Source organism: Channa argus, chromosome 2, assembly GCF_033026475.1.
Source record: "Channa argus isolate prfri chromosome 2, Channa argus male v1.0, whole genome shotgun sequence".
Lineage (NCBI taxonomy): Eukaryota > Metazoa > Chordata > Actinopteri > Anabantiformes > Channidae > Channa > Channa argus.
The window spans coordinates 12,946,132-12,966,175 of record NC_090198.1 but is presented as its reverse complement, the minus strand read 5'-3'; the positions used below and the strand labels follow the sequence as shown (position 1 = coordinate 12,966,175).

Below are 20,044 nucleotides of genomic sequence, written 5' to 3'. Positions count from 1 at the left end.
AATGTACGCAGAGGTTTCAACACCTCAGAGAGGTGCTGGCTTTCACAGCTTATTGCTAAATAATGATGCACCAGCAACTGTGACACATACACACGATCCAAAAACCACATACAGGTTCTGTAAATGCATTTTTATTAGCTTGCCATTTTGTGTTCACAGGGTGTATATTTTTATTTAATAGATTTTAAGATGTTTTTTGTGTTACCTGCTTATAGTGGATAGCTGATAATATCTGCTTTCACAAATGAAAGCAAGAAAAAAAGAAATCCTCTGGCTACATTAACATTTCCCTACTGAATGAAACGGATTGCAATGATTAGGGCAAAGCTGCTTCAATTTCTCAAAAGGAGAAAGAAAATAACAACATGAAAACAAAACCCCAACACTTTTTGGCTCCGTGCATTTTATATAAGAGGCAACTTTTTATGAGGTTTGATCAAACATGTCTTAGGTAATATGAATGGGCTAACTATGAATGCAACAGATGACTTTTTTTTTTGTCCTTTTTTTTATCCTGTGCGTTCAGGGTCACCACAGTGAATCATTTGGTACAGTTTTTATGCCGGGCTTGGGACCGGCACTGTACAGCTGGGGATGGGCTGTTAGGGGTTCAGTATCTTGCCCAGGGACACTTAGACATGTGGTCGGGAAGAGCGGGGCGCAAACCTCCGACGCTATGGTGGGTAGGCGGCCAACCCTTGATAACTTGCAGTACTTACACAACAAAAAAACAAATTTACAACAGGGGCACGAAATAACATTGCCTGTTGCAGGGCTGCTGTATTTATTTATTTGCATTATGACATGTGCCTTTTCAAATTTTGTCCAACTCCTGTAGATGCTGTTTTAGTTTGACTTCATGTGAAGCAGAAAAACTGTTTAGCCCTGAAGGATAAACATTTGAGGTCTAGTTCTCTTTTTCTGTCTTTTGCTTACAAAAAGTAACAGTGATTTCTGATCAGTTTTCAGTTCATTATGTGATCGCCTGAGCTGACACAGTCGGGGAATTCTCTTGCTCCGTCTTGCATAAAGGGAAAGTGCTGCTCCCATTGAACAAACATTAACCTGCCTGTTGAATCATTATTCAAACATTGTTTGGGTCATCTACAAAAAATACTGAAAATTATAAGCGTTAAATCCACAACCATCTACCCACGGGTCTGAATCCGTGATCAGCCTTGTGTGCACATAGACAAGTATTTCACAGTGTGAACATATGTTAAATACTGGGCTTTCTGATCAGATAACAACTGTGTAGCAATTAAAAAAAATAATGCATATGTAGGTGAAACACAGGATGGATGATAAAGAAAAGCTTTACTGTCGGATAAGTTAACTCACCCTGACATCTGAAAGGAATTTAAGTACAAGTTTTATTTACATTTAACATTCCTTGAAAGCTGCTGTTTCCTTCAGTCTGTTTGTCATCAAGTCCAATAAACACCTGGTCCTGCTAGTTTCTACCTGTGTGCCTGCAATCTAATCCTTTAGAGTACCTCCCCCCCCTCTTATTCCTTTCTTCAGGAGCAGAACAAAGTAAACAGAATGGAGAAAATAACCTCGCAAAGCCAGCTGTGTGCTCAATTATTAATAAATTGTGTAATTAGACCAAGCAAATATTGAATTCTGTTTAGCTTTAAAAATATTTTCCCAAAAACTAAATGAATTACCAGAGTTAATGGCATGGACGAAACAATGAAATTGTTTGTCTGACAGAATATGTTTTTAATCCAGTTTATTTCAGAACTTTCTGCTTTAACAGTATGACTCTGTGAGTGCATGGCATCCTGTGTGGATTTAACATCACTGTGTCAAATCAGCCCGCTCGTTCTTGGATGAACCATCGCAGACAGACAAACACTCCCACACAAACACAGTGTGACTGGGTGGCAAAAGAATGACCCAACACTGGGGGTCTGTTTAACAAGGTTGTGACAGTTGTAAAAACATCCAGTCACTTCAGCCTGGATAGCCAGCATGCTAATGAGCCAGCATGAGTGTTAGGTGAGAGTGCTACAGTTTATTCCATTAATAGAGCTTGTTTCCATGTTGATTCATTTAAAGACAGAGCTTAGGTTAAGTGGTGGTAATTGGCAGCGGCTTTAGGAGAACTTGGGGTTTGAAAACAATGAAATGAAGAGCAGTAAAAGTGGGTTCTTACACTTCTCTAACTAAGCTGCCGACTAAACTCTCAGGACCCGTGTGTGTCTGTGTGTGTGGTTGATTTGACAGTACTACAGCACACAAAGCTGACATTTGCCTAATGACTGCGGTTGCACCTGCCCTTAGCAATGCTCGAGCCCTTTTTGCATTAAAGCTCACAAACCTGCTGAGATTATATGCAGCAAACCAAGAATACTCAGACAACTAAACAGACACACATGCTGCAACATCTGAGCTTGTCCATGCATCATAATAGTCAATTTTGACAGCCACTGTCAAAATTGTAAGGCATATTACATTACTTGCAGGCACACTATTAATATATCTGCCTGCTTCATCACTCGCATGCACAAACTGTCTGTCTACAAACCGTTTGATTTGTCTCAAGTGTATCCAACAAACTTCCAATCTTCAAACAGACAAACAAAACAGCTGTGTTTGCAGATGACAATGGGACATGGGGGAGGCTGCACAGGATGTTGATAATAGCACAATAAAACCACAGAGATGCCCACAACACTGACACCAAAGAGTGCAAATCGTTTAATTACAGGGGCTTGTGGTTGTATAATCAGCACTGATGGGAAATGCGTAACTGATAGTGAGAGGGAAGAGGAGCAGTGAGGGAGGTAAGCCATTACCAAGTGTGGGTTAGTACTGTCCTAAAGTACATTTCTCCAGTGACAGAGAAAATTCTATAGCAAAATTACATTCGAAATTGGAAAGAATGGGCAAAGTAAAGCTGTTGGGAGATCGATACACTCCATCAATCAATCAATACACCTCCATTAAGCAGCCATCTTTCCATTTTAACAGCCATTTCCATTTTAGCAGCCATCCTTTCAGTTTCAGTTCAGTTCTTTAAAGTTCCAGAAAAAAAATATTAACTGTTCTGTTATCATCTGAAAGTTATGGTCTGTTGACATTAGTATTAGTAATATTGGTAAATAATCTCGGTGTGCAACAGGCCCTTGTAGCACAAAATGAGATAAGTGGGTTACTCAGCTAACTTTGTTTTTAACTTAGTACCATGAACAGGGACGGCATCTGATTTTATTAAATTTGATAACTTGAGTGCTCTGCTGTGAATCTACAGTTTGATTCTTCCAAGCTGTGGTGTGTGTCATTATTCCTCACATCCAACATGGACAAAAGAATTGACTTAATGATACTGGCTTAAGAGCTACAAAAATTTTACAGCTCAGTAGAAACATGATCTACAATTTTCAGTGTTTTCACTCTGGTTTGAAAACAGAGCTTCTAACAAAAACAGAGATAAGTAAGACAGTAAATAAAGGTAATTAAAGCTGCATTCCTATTACATCTTTAATTTCCTAAATGGATTTGTGATGTTGTGCTTTTGTGCTATTATTGTATCACTGCAGCTTAAAATAACATGAGATATCTTTGGAATCATAACTGGAAATAAAAACTTTGTTGTGGTGGTTTATTAGAAAAATAACACACACACTGTTAACTATAGCTACCGACATTATCAGACTTAGTTTCTGCTGACTTGTCTACTTCGGCAAAAGAAACTGTTTGACATTAGTATATATATTTCTATGTCCAGTACAAGTTCATAATAGTTTGTTATTTATTAGACACAAACTGAATAACTTCTTTCATTGTTTGAAAAATGCCACTGGATAATGTAATTAATAACTTTTTTTAATAACTTTTCTGACACAAATGTAGTCAGACTTGAAAGCCAAGAGTTACCTGAGCCTGTTGATAACCAGCTTTCTGAAAGTGGTCATCCAGTTATGTTATGCTCAAAGCAGACAGGTATTCTCAGGTGTACTATAAGTTTTCTGTAGCATGATTAAAGCAGAACAAAAACTTATAACTTGGCATAACACAGAAACAGACCACCACTAAAATGTCAAAATAAGGCACTAGAAATCAATCTAAAACAACAAGATGACCTCAAAACCACAGTAATTTCTGTCCATAAGAGCAGGTACGTTTGCAATGAACAAGGGTTAAGGCATCAGCTGTTCCTCCATCTCATCCTAGCTGTTAACTTTGGTGTGTTTGTCTTTGGTGCTTAGTGGCTTCAGTAGTCTGGCTGGAATCCAAAAATAGCCCCCTCAGCTGGCACACTGGCCCAATTTATGACCCTTTGCATTCAGCGGTTAGCCCTGCCTCGGGACTGCCATTTCCCACAGAGAACTCCAAACTGAGAAATCTCTGAAATCCCACCAGCAGTGTAATGAAGGAAATCCTATTTAAATATCTGTGTAATGTTACAATAAACAATGCCATATTATAACTTGCTAAAAATGTTTTTTGTCATTAGTGCTGATGCACCTGCCTGTATCCTGGAGGTGACAGGTGATCCCTTGCTTGTGTAATAACATGAGGCAAAACTGGACCCCGAAATTAAAGCCAGTGGTGCTTTCAACTAAGTTGGAGCCAGAAGTTTCACAGATGACCACCCATAAGACCACACAAGTAAAAATAATTGGACTGACCCATCTTACACTGACCCTACAGCTGTTCACCAGTGATTTCTGTACAGCAGTGATGAACACACAGGTCAGAGATGGGACATCAAAATGTGCTCATCTTAGACGGTCACTTACCATTTGAGAACGGCTCTTAGGACAGCCATTAATGTCGTCTATCTTCTCATTGGCTGGGAAGATACCAACAGAGGAGGCAGAGACAGAGGTAAAACAAAAAAGAGAGAATAAAATGTTTATGATTGGTTTGATTAACGTAATCTTCTGATACAATCCTCTATTATTAACAATAGAGATCCTGGTGTGTGTTTGTGTATGTGTCTGTTTCAGACAGTTTTGCCTGAATGAGGAGAGCAGAGGTGTTCATGCCAGTGACTCTAAAAACCCCTCCCTTTCCTCCCCTCCCACTGAGACATGAAACACTATCTGGTCTAAGCAAATGGGAATGGGGCCACTGGGGGCCAGACTGGGATGGGACGGTTGTGCTTCTTGTTTTCAAAGCCAGCCGTGTGTGCTGTTAGGGATTCCTCCTGTCCATTAGCGTCCCAGCCTACAGCAGCTGAGGCACTACCATCAGCTCACAGCTGACAACTGTGCCAAAAGCCCAGCCTCTTGCTTCAGGAGTCAAGGTGGAGCCTGCAGTACAGCTCAACTCATGACCACATACACCTAAAGACGTGTATAGATGGCCGATTGATGACTAGGTGCAAGCCTGGCATGTAGCATACGCAACATGGGTTGTCTAGTGTTCAAAATGCTTTTTTGCAGAGTTGACAGTTATCATTCAATCAGTCTACTATTTATGATATGCATCACTAGGTACAGATCATAAATAGTAGCCTTCAGTGGCCTACTTTTCACGACACCTCCCGCTGGCTTTACCCAACCCTAGTTCAGCATCATTTTGTTGTTGCTATCACATTCATCTTAAACACAGAAGCTTTCACACATTGTCCTCATTTTCAGCTTCATGACCTTGTAGAATAATTCACACTCATTTTTAAACAGTGTTTCACTCTAACGGCTGATGCTTTTGTAGACTTGTTTGCTTCATATTTAGATGTTTAACTGTATTTTTTTTAATTGTTATCTATTGTTGATATTTTATATTTCACATTAAATGTGTGTGAGGACTTAAATATAATGCACTGTGGGAGGTTGAGAAAATTACTATTTTGTTTTGATTCCGTAATGACAATAAAGTTCTTAAATCTTGACTTTAGTTTGCTAGATTTAACTCCATCAAGGAATATAAAATAATGCTACTTGCTTAGCAGTCCAAACAAATGTGTCAACCTAATTTAATGATCATGGAATTATTACCAGTAATGCTGGCAATAATGTATGTGCTTGTATCAGTGATCAGCGACATCCCTAAGCAACAGCTACTACTGTAAGTAACTCAAGACTGGGAGCTGAGGATAAGGCAAAATATCTTAAAAGGTGTCACACACCGCTAAACTCTGCTTGGCAGATGAAAGTTGTTTGTGGCAAATTGAAAATTACCTCGATCTGAAAGTTTTCCCTGTTCTAAAATCTTGACCTTGGGTGTAAGCAGGTCAAATAACTGAACAGGTGCTATGTCCGGTTAGGACTGTGTGCCAGTCACTGGTCCGACAACAGCAGGCTGCTCCGGTTTCATTAGTGATTGTTTAGTGTGAGCTTTCCCTCAGTGAACAAGAGGGACCAGGCAGAAAGGCATGGTGGAACAGGTGAGTGGATGGCTCTGGTTCATGTTGTTTAATATGACACCAGAGCAGCAGTGGTCAGCTGTCAAAGTCTATATACAGTGCTGTGCAAAAGTCCCAGGTCAACATTAGAAGGTATATATAAAAACAGCTTCAAAGTATTTAGTGGGACCAACCCTTGCATGTCTTGAACTCTGTTAGGCCAAAAACAAGAAAGGAAGACCAAGAAAACTGTTTCTCAAACTTTTAACCAGACCAGACCAGGGTCCAGCAAAGACCTGGATCAGCATCATCTGGCAGCTTCATATGGATGCCAAGTTGATCTGTTCAAAGTGCAAAGAAGACTGATCAGGATTGGCCTTCGTGAAAGGATAGCAGCCATGACACCACTTATTGGAAGGAGAACAGGATTCATATTGCCTATATTTTCCAGCTGTATTCTAATAAAGATTCTGAGAAAAAAACAATATACATCACAGGGTACAGTGACCTTTATCACAGCACAGGGACAACGTTTTAAGAATGCAGAACCTTTTTGACGGACTTTGACACACTGAGCAGAATGATAGTTTTACATTCCACTCCCTCAAAATATGTTCTCATTGCATTATAAGCAATGCTGTCGATTAGGACTCAATCTGCCCAACACAAATACACCCACAAAACTTGTAAATACTGAGTTAAGTCCTTGGGAAAGGGGCCACTGTAAGCCCCCAGCTAAAGATTAGGTACACTAAAATCCTTATCCTTATGTGACTATGCCCCTGTAATATTCAGGAAAAAACAAACAACCACAAATATGGCAGGCAGCTGGAGCAAGTATTGTACATAGTAGTATAGAAACATATAGCAGAATGAAAGGAGAATGTGATAAAAATACAGTTTACACGCAGGGTATAAAATGCCTTATGATGCCTCCTCTACCTCTAAAAAAGAACCACACTAACCAGCTACAGTATGAGGACAGTGAGACATAGGAAGCGTACAATCTGGGTCAGAGACATGGGGGCAGAGCTGGGGGGAGAGAGTCAGTGACATGCTGAGTCACCAGTCAGCTGGTGTCAGCCTCCTTGTCAGCAGATGAAATGACAGGCTGAAGACAGGCAGACGAAATGACACAGTGATGATGCTTTAGAAAAGGACATGGCTCAAAGCCAAGGCCACTTTAACATCCTGTAGTTTCTTCATAATGAACTCACTGCACTGTTTTAACTTGTGGTTAACAGTAATACACTCTTTCTATTTACAATCACAATACAAATTAAGAACTGTGCAAATAAATTAAATGCATGCTGGTGAAAGTGGAAACGAGTTTCATTATTTCTGACAAGCTTTTTCAGAAAAGTGACTTTAATTTGTATTCTGTGTTTTTTGCATTCACACTAAAGAAGTCTGAATCTCACCACACACAGATCTGTAGAAATGTCTTTCATAGTTGGAGGAAACAAACATCCTTGTATGAAGCATCACTGTATGATCCTGGCATCATTAAAAGAGCTGAAGAGCTTTAATGTGTAACATCAACTCCCTTGCAAAATGCCTGTCTTAAAAAAATAACAGCAGCTACTTGTTTGGAACTGGGCAATCATGAGTTTAAAGCTAAGTCATGATTTCACTTTTTTTTCCCAACAAAAACAGCTGACTTTGCAGAGAAATCAAACATCTGCTTTCCTTACCTACAACCTGTATGATCTCAGCCAGCAGCACTCCGTCTGTGACGTCTGTTTGCAGATCCTTGATCAGACGCTTGTGTCCCGACTTGGCGAGGTAATGGTTGGCCCAGTCCGTGTAGATCTGCGGTCAGACACAAACACAACCACAGCTTTCAGTTACGAGCCAACAAAAATGAAATCCATTCCAAAACAGGGTCAACCCCGTCAAGCCGTCCACTTGTTTCCAACTTCATAAACACTTGAAAACTACAAAAGGTATAAATTGTTGAGACAAATTTACAACTCTAATAAAATAACAACATGGTTGAATTGGAGCAGAGTAGCCCTCTTTCTTTTGTTAGGGGCTCGGATCTGGCATGTATCCGCCTGGTATTCAAATTGGGGCCATTGTGCTCAGCCAGCGCATTCATCTCTGAGCGCATGGCGGCTGTTTTCAATGGGCCATGCTGACATCACTCTCTGGGGACAGAAAAGACCCTTCACTGCCTGGGGGGGAGTGGGGAAGGGGGTCAGAGCAAGCATCTGAATAATCTGAATAGCTTCCTTCATAATTAGTTGCCAAACTCTTTCTTTTACCCCCCTTTTCTCTCCCATCAAGGCAAGTGAGTTTCTATTTCTGGGAAGATAAAAAAAGGGCACACAAAGGTTAGAGAGAAGTTTTACAAAACAGTATTTTTTAAAACAGAACAGGTTATTTTGGAGAAATGGATACCTTGTGAATCTATCTTAATTTGAGGTATTGTTAGGCTTGTCTATAAAGATGCAGAGACTCTGTTTGACAAGTGGAACTTCAGAGAAGCTTTACCCCCAAGGGATCTAAAACGTGTCGAAAGCTTGGCTAAATAAAGACTATTCCCCCTCTACAGTACATCTCACACTGGTTTTCACACAAAACTCAAAAACTGTTATGGCAGTCTGGTGAAACAGATGAGATGGAAGAAAACTACTATGTTATTGAAACCAGATCACTGTCAGCTTTCTTAAGTGCCAAGTAAACTAAAATTCAGTAACGGGATTAAATTAAGTGATTTATCCTTGAGGAAGCTAATTTCCTTAGAAATTTAGGTTTCTACATGTACACGTGTAATAAAGTATGACAGTTAGCAGGATAAAACAATAATTCATCATTAAATGATCATTCTATTGATTCAAAAATTTAATTTGATTTATGTTTATTTTTATGTATTCAAAACACATACCACCCATAATTGTGAAATTCTGAATAATTTACAGTAGAGGACGCAACTGTCATGTGAAATGTAAACTAAAGCTCCAAAATGGCGGGAGAAATCTGCTTACTGACCTGCTACATGAAAAAACAGCAAGTTACAAGGTCCTCTGACACTAAAGGTCTGAAAGGGATTTCATGATTTCTCTCAGTAACCAGTAAAGTTTCTCAATACTGGAGGGGGAAACTAGAAAATTGACCTTACTCTTACAGCTGTGAAATTCAAGTGCATCCATTAGTGCTGAACAAGTGCACACCATTGTTATATTACAACACAACGTGCAAGGTGAGGTGTGTGGTGCACAGCTGTGCTCCTTGTTTCTCTGAGTTTGCACTGTAAACAGACCTGTAGCTTTTCTGCCATGCCACTCACCGGATGAATCATCACTCTCATGATGGCTCACAACAGGTGTGAGCACTTAAAAGGCCCCCACGCACACACATGAACATATGTATACATCTACATGCACGGTCTCAAACGCAGAAAGGTTTATGACAGCGAACGACCGCACATAAAACACAAAGGGCCTCACAGCCAGGCTTAAAAATCACACAGACTGCATACCCAAACACAAATGCAGAGACCTGAGGGACATGCTGAACTAAAAGCCTTCAAGCAATGGGATTAGGCTCTAACCTTTCAATTCACACTCGCAGCTTATCATGAAGAAAAGCCATTGTTCACAAGCTTTATGAGTGTGTGTGTGGACTTTCTTTGAAGTAGTTTCAGCCAGGTAAATTGAGGGGTAGAAGTGTAATTAAAAACAAGGTGAAATGGGTAGCTGTCAGTCACAGACCTGAAACCCACATAGAGGTTACATGGCCTGAGGGCAAACAAGGAGGCACAGGCAGGTTGTAAGAGGAAAGGCAAAGGGAAGAGGGCAAAGTTACTTCAAAGTCCTAAAAATAACTACACTTTACAAGACAAAGTTTGTGTGTCAAAATGTCAGCTCCAAACCTAAGATACAATACATCAGTTTGTGTTTATTTATCTTCTGTGTATATGACTGATTTTAGGCTATAAAAACTTTGCGCTGAGTGGACTGAATGGAAATACTAATTATAATACTAAATTAGTGTAGTAAGACACCTGATATGTGATGTAAAATAGAAAGGATTAGATTAAAAGGAATTTGATTAAAAGGAAAAAATATTAACTGAGACACCATCACTATGGTTGTCTAACCCACCACTAACCAAATGCTAAAACATCAGTCCAATACATGTATTTTAAAGATAATGTTAATGATTGAAATTTAGTAATAAAGAAAGTTTTATATCATGTGTCAGGAGGACAAAGAATTAGAGGTGGAGAAGCAGACACCTCATCTGAGAGACATTTCAATCGGCTGTTTAGTGGAGAAGAGTAGTGGCTCAACATCGTGTGTCTATCCGGCTGGAATGACTTGTTACTATCCCAAACCTGGCTACTCTCCGCATTGGTAAGAATCACTCTGCTCGCAGAACATCATATTTTCAATCAGATCTCCCCAGGTTAGTGAATGACTGATGAACTGGTATTGTCTTGATATCAGAAACTGATTTACTGGAAAAGATAAGAGGGTGATGTACAGGCTAAGTGATAGCACCGCAATGTAAGAGGATTTAGGTTTACTTTGTATCTGCACTACAAGTGTTCATTTGTGTCAAATATCATGTTAAAAATACTGCTCAGTTTTTTTATTTTTTATTCTGTCTTTAAGTTGTATTTTTTATCAAATTGTATTTGACAAAAGTATGAAACTCATGTTTTGGCTTGGCACCAGTTCTGTACTTCAGTACAAAACTGGTGCCATATATGCAGCCAGTGGCAGTGGGAGGGTGGGGGACCAGCAAAATTATTAGATTTTCTTTGGAAAATTAATGTTTTTACAACGTTTGCCAATCAATTAAGTAGATGTAGAGATAGTTCTGGTAAATAGAAATATATAATTACGATTCACTCCAGTGCCCTGTCTTTCACACCCATATGCTAACACAGGGCTAAGGGAAAATCCCGGCCATTTCCAGAAACAAAGTAATGCCAATCGTTTCCTCGTGGGATTGTGGGTTTTTTTCGAGAGCTATGCATTGGTACTAGGATAAGGGACATTCCCGTAACAAGAGAGAGCAACATGACACTGACTCATTCACAGTGTCAGGGTCTAATGGAAGATGTCTTATGCGGCCTGACAAGTTCTAGTTTAGCTTCCTGGTTTCGGAATTTGTCACCTTCAGGAAAAATATCTGTGTCCAGGTAGCATAATGTTTGGTTTAAACACTGACCATTAGTACACAAGACACAACATACTGTATAATAATGTCCAATTTAGGTCTGGAAAAATGACACACACAGTTCTTTGAAGCTTGTGATGATCAGTGATGAGTCACTTATTCAGACAGATGTGCCTCTTTTCTCAACACAACAAAAATCAGCTCCACATCCAGCGACCCTGCCGCCGCGGCTTGCTGAGTCACCAGCTTCAGTGTGTGATGCCTACAGAAGGGCATGACGCACACAGGCCATCCCTGCAGCGCTAGGTCGGCCTGGGTGGGAAGAAGGCGAAGGCAGCCAGGGCATGATGCTGGGAGAGCGCCCTTGAGTTGAAGGGGACTTTTTGGTCTGGATAACTCAGCTGCAGAGGCAGAGGCATGAGATTAGTAAATGTCACGACGCATCGTGACGGAGACTGATTATGTAGGTAGGCAGATGTGCTTTTGTTCTTCTTGTGGGCATGTTGGCCATGTGTGTGTTTGGGTGCTTTTATGTATTTGTCAAACTATCACTCAGCTGGAGCAACCCTTTGTGGTACTTCCCTCTTTAATCTCTGTTGCTGTTTGCACTGCCTTGTTAAGTGATAACCTGGGCTTTAAGCCAACACTGAAGTGAAGTTGATGTATACACTTGCATCATTGCCGTTTGGAGAAATATGTTAAAGTACAAAAGTACTTCGTTTTTAGGCTAGGGTTTTGGGGTTTTTTTGTTCAGTGGGTTTTCATTTAATTGGTTTTCAAGAATTTCATTGTTTACTAGTATGTCCAATAAGTATATGTAGTCAATGACAATAAAAGTTGTTCTTCTTTGAAAGACTTTGTATTTTTCCATGTTCAAATGATCACATTCAGTCAAATGCACAGCAAGACTAAATCTGCACAAACCAAATCAGTACAGTACAGTATGATGAGAGAAAGACTTGATTCCTCATCTAGCATTTGTCTTTAGTCTCTTCCAACTAACCACTAATCTATTACCTAATGCACACTTTTGAGCACCACAAACAGATGCACTAACATTGCATACAGTACAAGGTGAGGTAGAATCATAGATTTTATTATAAGTAGTAAAGGAGGAAAAGGAGGCAAAAGTGACATTGACATTGTGGCCAAAACGACATGCTAGCAACAATTAAAACAACCACAAAAAGGACATTCCTCATATTCTTATAATCCCATTAACTGATCTTTGATTTAAACAGAAGATTTTGAATAATATTTCTTGGTTTAGTTGATTTAGTCTGCAACAGTAAATTCACAAGCAGTAAAGTTAAATTGTTCACATTTTCATAGGACAACAGTAACACACAACACCTCAGGTTTGTCCATCTAAGCAATTCTCACATACGTTGATGGAGCAGGGCTTTCCCGGAACAATTATGTTGATAACTTAGAGCTAAGTGTGTTATTACTTTCAAGGTTCAGTAAGGAACCTAAAAACCGCTGCACTAAACACGCCATTATAAACTAATCTACCAGCATGAGCACCAACTGTAAAAAAAGAACAGAGCAGGACCAAAGCTGCTATAAAATGCTATCTCTCACGAGAAGCTTTCATTTGAAACCTGGGCTTAAGCAGCTCTGACCCAAGTGCAGAGTCTACAAAAGATGTGTGCTGATAACAGTCCTTTCTTTTAACTTTTCAAAGAAAATCTTAGTTTAAATATGAAACACAGAGCCAGCTAAGATGAAGGCCTCTTCCACTCACTATTGAGTGTCAGTCTGTAGAACCAAAATCCCAACATCAAGCTTCCAAGAGGCTTCTAAAATAATTCCTAGCTACTCCTGGAGATCTGGCTCTACCCCCAACATTTCTATTTCAAGCTGACCCTTCCTCTTTCCCTCATAACTCCCAAGTCACTTCAGTTTAAGTCGGTGGTAAATGCAAACACATTATCCTCACAAGAAATTGTTCCCTGTTATTACACATTTCAGTTCATGCTTTCAGATGTCAAACATTACAAATTAAATAAAATGCTTCTTAGTCAACAGGTGGGTAGCCTGTGTGGAAATGCATTTATGATATCCTAAAAGGTCATGAACTATTCACAGACTTCACTATGGTAATCGCTCCCTTCCCTCTCTCATTTCTTACCACTTTGTAGTTTTCACAGGAGAAGTGGCTGTAGCTCCTCACTGGCACCCTGAGGCTGCCGAACTCCGCCATTTGTGCCTGTCACTTTAATAAAAACTAACAAGACAAAGCAACCAGCTACAGGTCCACAAACTTCTGAAGGAAGACAAGCACGGCCTTTGATAAATTATAGGTGGAGGGGGTAAATATAGCATGCTGTTTGACTCCTCTGTCACTCCTCATTTCTCAGAATGAGCGCTGTGTGTCTGCCTGGCATCTTCTCTGGATGATCAGCACATGGTTTACTTCTCTTTGTATGTATTCCTCTCTTACCTCTCTAACTCCCTCTGTCAAACTGCTTCACAGTGAAGCCTCAGAGATACTGACACAGTTTTAACCTCTCTCTGAGTGTCAATTACTCTGTTTGAGTCAGACACCCTCTGACTCACTTACTTATTCTTGCTACCTGTAGAGAGATATACCAACAACATAAAACTAAGAAAAGCATATATGCTTCAGCCAATCTAAAGACATGCAGTTCTGTAATAATGTCAAATGTAAATTTAACGGATCTACAGGTTTGCTCAGGATACACTGTGTCACACTTTTTTCAGGGATCACTCTAAAAAATTGAAGATAACTACATGTGTCAGCAGCTTTTCTGTCAAAAAAACTAGGTAGCCTCACAGCAGGGCCTAACCAGCAATGCTGTCTACCTGCTAGGTATTATGGGCAAACTATGACCTTATATTTCCTCAACCAAACTGTGTACTGCACTGTACTGAATCAGGATAAAGTACAACTGGCCTGGAAATTAGACGGAAAACAGAATCATTTTTCTCAATATTTTTAGAGCATGTGGTGTCCCACAGCTCACGGCTGTTTTCTGACAGATGGTGTAAATGTGAAGGATGTCTCTCCTGAATACTACATGACACACCTGGTGCTGTACATAACAGCAAGCACACACACACTGAAAAACATGAAACACGAGGGCAAACGTAGGTTGTACAGTACCACACATCATTTTACCTCATCAGGTGGTTTAACTTGAACCGACAGAGACATTTGTTTTAATCAGAATGGTGCTGCTCATTATTCATATTCATACAGTATATTGATGTAAATTACACCTAGGAGTGAAAGGTTACACACTACACACAAGTTACACACTAAGTGCAGTTTAATGCTGGTGGCATCTTGCTCAAGAACACACATTTTTTGTTCCTTGATACAAAATGTGAAACTATGAAAGGAAATGTAAATATCCCTAATGACCCTGATCAGCAGTGGTGATGCACATACTTTGAAAAGTGCTGGTGTTGAAATAAAAAAAAGGCACTTTGTCTGCTTTCTGTATGCAGAAAGGGTTAAAGTGTACATTTTTGCAGATCATGATCAGTAATAACTGAAGCATTTAGGTAAGGCATTAGGACTTACACATTGTTTTGCTGAAATAATGATTTTTGAAAGGAAGAACCCACAAACAGTGTAGTTTTGTTAACTGGTGTGAGCACAATCACAAATAAACTGGTGATGGACATCAAGAAGTCCGGGACTCCTGTCAATCCTCTCTCCATACGGGGAGAGCGGGTTGAGGTAGATTACGAGTACAAATACCTGGGTCTCCACCTGGACAATAACCTGGACTGGTCAGTTAATGCAGCATCAATCTATAGGAAAACACAGAACAGACTGTATTTTTTAGGAGACTAAGGTCTTTCAACATCTGCAGCAACATGCTGCGGATGTTTTATGAGTCTGTGGCAGTCAGCTCCATCTTCTATGCTGTGGTTTGCTGGGGCAGCAATATAAAGGTGACAGACAGTAACAGACTGGACAAACTAATAAGGAGGGCTGCTTCTGTTCTGGGGAGAAGCTGGACCCTCTGCATGTTGTGGCTGAGAGGAGAATGTTTTCCAAACTCCTCTCAATCCTGGACAATCCCTCTCACCCACTCCACTGTGTGCTGGCCTCAAAGAGGAGAACTTTCAGCCAGAGAGAAATCACAGTCAAGTTTTCCACAGAAGGTCACAGGAGATCCTATCTCCCACTGGCCATTAAACAGCTCTTCCCACTTCTGTAAGAAAGAGGGTGACTAAATGATCAAAATGGAGAAATAGTATAGTATACAGTATTGTATTTTAGGAGTATAGTATATAGTATTGTTTTTCAAAATATATGCAGATGAAAGAAACAATACATTTAGTAACACACAAGTAACTTGCAAGCAGGGGGATGGGGTGAGAGGTGGGTGTACGAAGTGCAGGACTGTCAACCCACATGCCAAGCTAGACTTCCTAGAGTTCTGTGTGTGGTTGGTTTTAGGCAAAAAAAGCACTTAGGGTTAGGGTTAAAGAAAGATTGTAGATATGATTAAGCAAATTAACATGTTGTGTATTAACAGACTGCAAATTGTTTCTCTATTAAGCGAGGAACCTGATCTTTCTCTTACCCAATCTTGCCCTAACCACCTGCTTTGAGTGCTCAAACATAACCATAAAAAAGGCTGGAGTCATACAAAGTTTGCAAATTTGGTTGGAAAAAAAGAACAAAATGTTTTGGGAACAAAACATATGATAACTTTTCCCTACAACAGTTTCCTGAAGACTATTTAACACTTTGAAACCAGTATTAGGCATTTAATATTTGCTTTAGCAATTGTCCCGTAGTATTCTTGTTGGTGACCTGCCCTGCTGCCTGGCAAGGCTGAGTCAGTTCTACGTGCTGTTACAGGCTGAGGGTGACATGTGGCAACACATACCCTCTGACCTAGCCTGGGCTGGCTAGCAGATGGCTAGTGGGACAAGTGATGGATGGACTAATGAATACACTCAATCCATAATCCAACAGAAGGATACGAGGAGAGCAGTAAGTGGCACATAGGTGTAACGCTTGAAAGTCTCTTAATGTTCATAGAGTGCTATTTTTCTCTGTCATACTCAACATGTAAAGTCAACCAAGGATCTAGCTGTGAATGCAAGACCCCCCAAAAGTTTACATAAGTAAACAGTGGATTAAGGTACTTTTCGTTTGCACAGCTCTTAAACACACAGACAGATGGCTTCTGAGAAATCTGTGTTCCTGGTTCAATTGACATGACGCCTGGTCTCCAGCTGTTCTGCTGCTGTGATGCTTTATACTGGACACTAGACTCTAGCCTTGTGCTCTAAAATTGAAGTTTTCAGTGCTTGACCACAAACTGGACTGAGGCATCCTGGTGGCTCAGTTGGCTGGAGTCCATGGGTCATTTTGCCTTTCTAAGCTGTGGTTTGTCCACCTGTCTGATAATTCAGTGAAATAAGGTGCAGAATACAACATCCAATTGCCCAGTATGTCAAACCACGTCACTGATTATGATTATTATTTTTTTGGTCCCCTGCTTGCTATGTGAGTTTCTTCTCTTATTTCAGCTTTTTAAATGTGCCACTGCAGTGTTAGCTGTTTGCTGTTTTTCATTTTCTGTTGCCATTTGTTCTAGTTTTGAAAGGTTTGTTTGTTAAAGTGCATAATGTGAAGTCACGCAGCTCTACTGACAACACCTGCAATTACCAGCAATAAAAAGTATCACCTTCTTTTCAATGACCACATTTTGTTTTAGGAACTGCCCCAGAGACACACAAAGGTTACTGATAACACAAGTAGAACTTGGGACATATTACTATGTTTTGCAGTTGAAACGACTAAATGAGTGATAGTGTGACATATGTGGCCACCAGCAAACATTTGCCTTTTCCCTACTCTCTCTTCTCCATCACCACTGCAGCTGAAACCGCTTCTTCTTCTTGTCTGCTCAGCATGGTACACCAAGCTGGTTTTTGGTCTGTGGGACCCCTGGCAGCTACCAACCTCTGCTCTCTGTTGTACACACACAGGCCTCTCAAGTGGCTTTAGCCCACAGAAAGCTGAAACAGGCCAGCTCTAAATCAGCCCTCATGTCTGTGCTTGCTCTCTGTTTGGCAAATGAAAGACATGTGGCTTTGTGAAGGATAGAGGCCATGGTAGACAAAACGACTTGGTCACAACACTGCAGCTTAGACTCTGCAGTTTAGAACATTGGAAACAGAGCCATCTGTCAGAAAGCCAAAAGACTGAGTATGTATGTGCGATCATACATATGATGCATAAACTGCAAATCACATCTGGTGGACAGAAAATGAACTTCTGAAAATATTTGTGTATCATTTACCCTGAGTCTGACAATGACTGAATATGCATTGAATATATATGAGGTTGCTGCTTTCGCTGCTGTCCAGTTACAATGTCTCAGCAATGTCTGCTATGCAACATCTGATCTGGACAAATCCTAAAACCTGTGGCCTGATTCACATGAGGGGAAAGCAAAACAGTCTCAATAAAAAGGGCTGAGCTTATCATTAGTACAAAATTAGGTAACTAGACGTATGAAATGAGATACATTTTTTCCTTGCAGAGAAAATTCTCAAGCAGCGGGTCATTATAACTCCACACTCTCCAGGTAAGTTTAGTAGATACAGTTGAAGATGTACATTATTTTAGAATGAGGATAATTTGAGTTTGAGAAATATACATGACAACAATATCACAGCTTTTTGGAATTACTAAATGGGATTTGTTTACACATGCATATAGAAAAACATTTTTTAAGGAATGTTCAAATGAACAAAAACTAGTTAATTAATCTAACTTGTTAGAACACTTGAAAATCTAATCCAGACAGGGCCAAAGCCACGGGCCAATCCTTGACAAACTGCACAAAAATGGCAATGTGGTCATCAAAAATTATTTTAGAAATGTTAAATTCATGAAGACATGAGAGAATTTGTTATTACGAGACACACACAGCATTGCACACAAAGACGCACACGGTAAAAAGTAATTACAGTTTAATTAATTCTTTTTCTGGTGAGTGCATGCAGATATAACTATGACAGGATTAAATAAAAACATAATTTGTGCCTTTGATTTATGCAGCAAATTGACCATTGACCAGCAAAGGACCATAACACTAATCAATAGATCTGTATTACTATAGGCAAATTTTGACTATACGTCATAATGTGGTTGTTTGTGTGTGTGTGTTAAAGTGTACATCCCTGTAATCCCTTTATCATTCTTACTCTCTTATTTACACACATGCTGACCCTGTCGCCCATTGGGCTCCTGTCAGTCATGCTGTGTGTAATTAAGTCAGCCTCCTTATCAGCTCATCTCTAGACTCTGGTAATAACCTCCTCTGCTTCCATCTCCCCTTCCTCTGTGGGCTCACAGCAGATCCAGATAAGGACCATGACTTAAAGTAAAGTAAAAAAATTAAAAGGGCACAGAAAAACAGAGGGGAAAGAATAAGCAAGCGGATGTGTCCCATGCACCCATGTAAGCTCAACAGTGTGCTCATGATATAAAATAACTTCATAATTTTACAGTTTTTTAATTGTATTAAATAAATGATTTATTGGAATATTTTCTAATTTAAATGCACAACATTCCTGTCATTTTCTTTATCACATTGTCCCAGATCCTATTGAATATTTACCATTTTGGTAGCATTGCACCTTCATCACAACAAACAAAGCAGAATGACACCGTCTTGCACTTACACATATACACCCAAATGTGTTGAAAATCTCTGGTTAAAGTCCTTGCTTAGCCAACATCAAAGTGATGCAAGAATCATGTGAGGGGAAAACTGTCCAGAATGCATGCCTTCAGCACGTCTCTCTGATATTAAAATTAATCCATTGCTTGTCTGCAATCTAACGCCACTGCTACTGTAAGGTGTTAGGCTGATGAGCCAAGCATTTTTACTAAAAACACAAAGTGGGGAAACAACTCTGTGAGACATCTCCCAAACCCACAGTTTTATAAAAGAAAATAACTATAAAGGTGTGACACTGTATTTATACAAGGACTCAACAACAGGAAAAACATTAAATGGCTGTGACTTTATGCAACATGCACAGAAACGAACAGTAACACATATTTCCGTATCTGCCCTCTAGTGTTGACCTATGTGATGACCCGGAAGTGCTTGGCCTACCAGTTTCATGGTGAAATTGTTCTGCTCCCAGCGACACAGCATCAAACTCATGGTGCTACTTGCAGCTTCCTTCCTCACAGACACCTGCCTCACAGTGAGGAGGGCTGCTGATTGCTGATGCCAAATCTAAGCCATCAGAACTAGCCCTGGAGCAAACTGGACCCCACAGGACAGCAGCAAAACACAAAAATCAATGAAAGAAAAAAAAGGTATCAAAACAGTGTTTGCAGATTTAACAAAAATGTCCTGAGTGATTGCACTCTGTAGTTCCAAAGGAAATTGTAGAGCTGCTGCTTGCTTGAACCCCAGCAGGTCTCTGTATGCCTGAGAGGGGGGGAGCTCAGCGCCTCAAGCTTCTCTCCACCCACTTTGTGAAACAGAGGAGGGAAAAATAAACGCAGGAGAAGAAAGCCAAGAGGAGCTCTGCAGCCTCTACTGCCACACTGAGAGGCAGCCAAACCAAACGCACCCAGAGGAG

General features: G+C 40.1%; 1 protein-coding gene across 10 annotated transcripts in view; it reads right to left on the bottom strand.

The window, feature by feature from the left end:
• The window catches only part of nav2a (neuron navigator 2a), a 174,336-nt gene that overhangs the window by 65,926 nt on the left and 88,366 nt on the right, over window positions 1-20,044 (bottom strand). For 9 of the 10 annotated variants that reach the window (XM_067495572.1, XM_067495579.1, XM_067495574.1 and 6 more), the window contains 2 exons: window positions 7,996-8,113; window positions 4,752-4,804 (listed from right to left, as the gene is read on the bottom strand). In XM_067495572.1, coding sequence (XP_067351673.1) covers window positions 4,752-4,804; window positions 7,996-8,113 — 171 coding nt within the window. Of the gene's footprint in view, window positions 1-4,751; window positions 4,805-7,995; window positions 8,114-19,566; window positions 19,690-20,044 lie in introns of those variants that run through there. The other variant, XM_067495573.1, reaches the window with a different exon arrangement.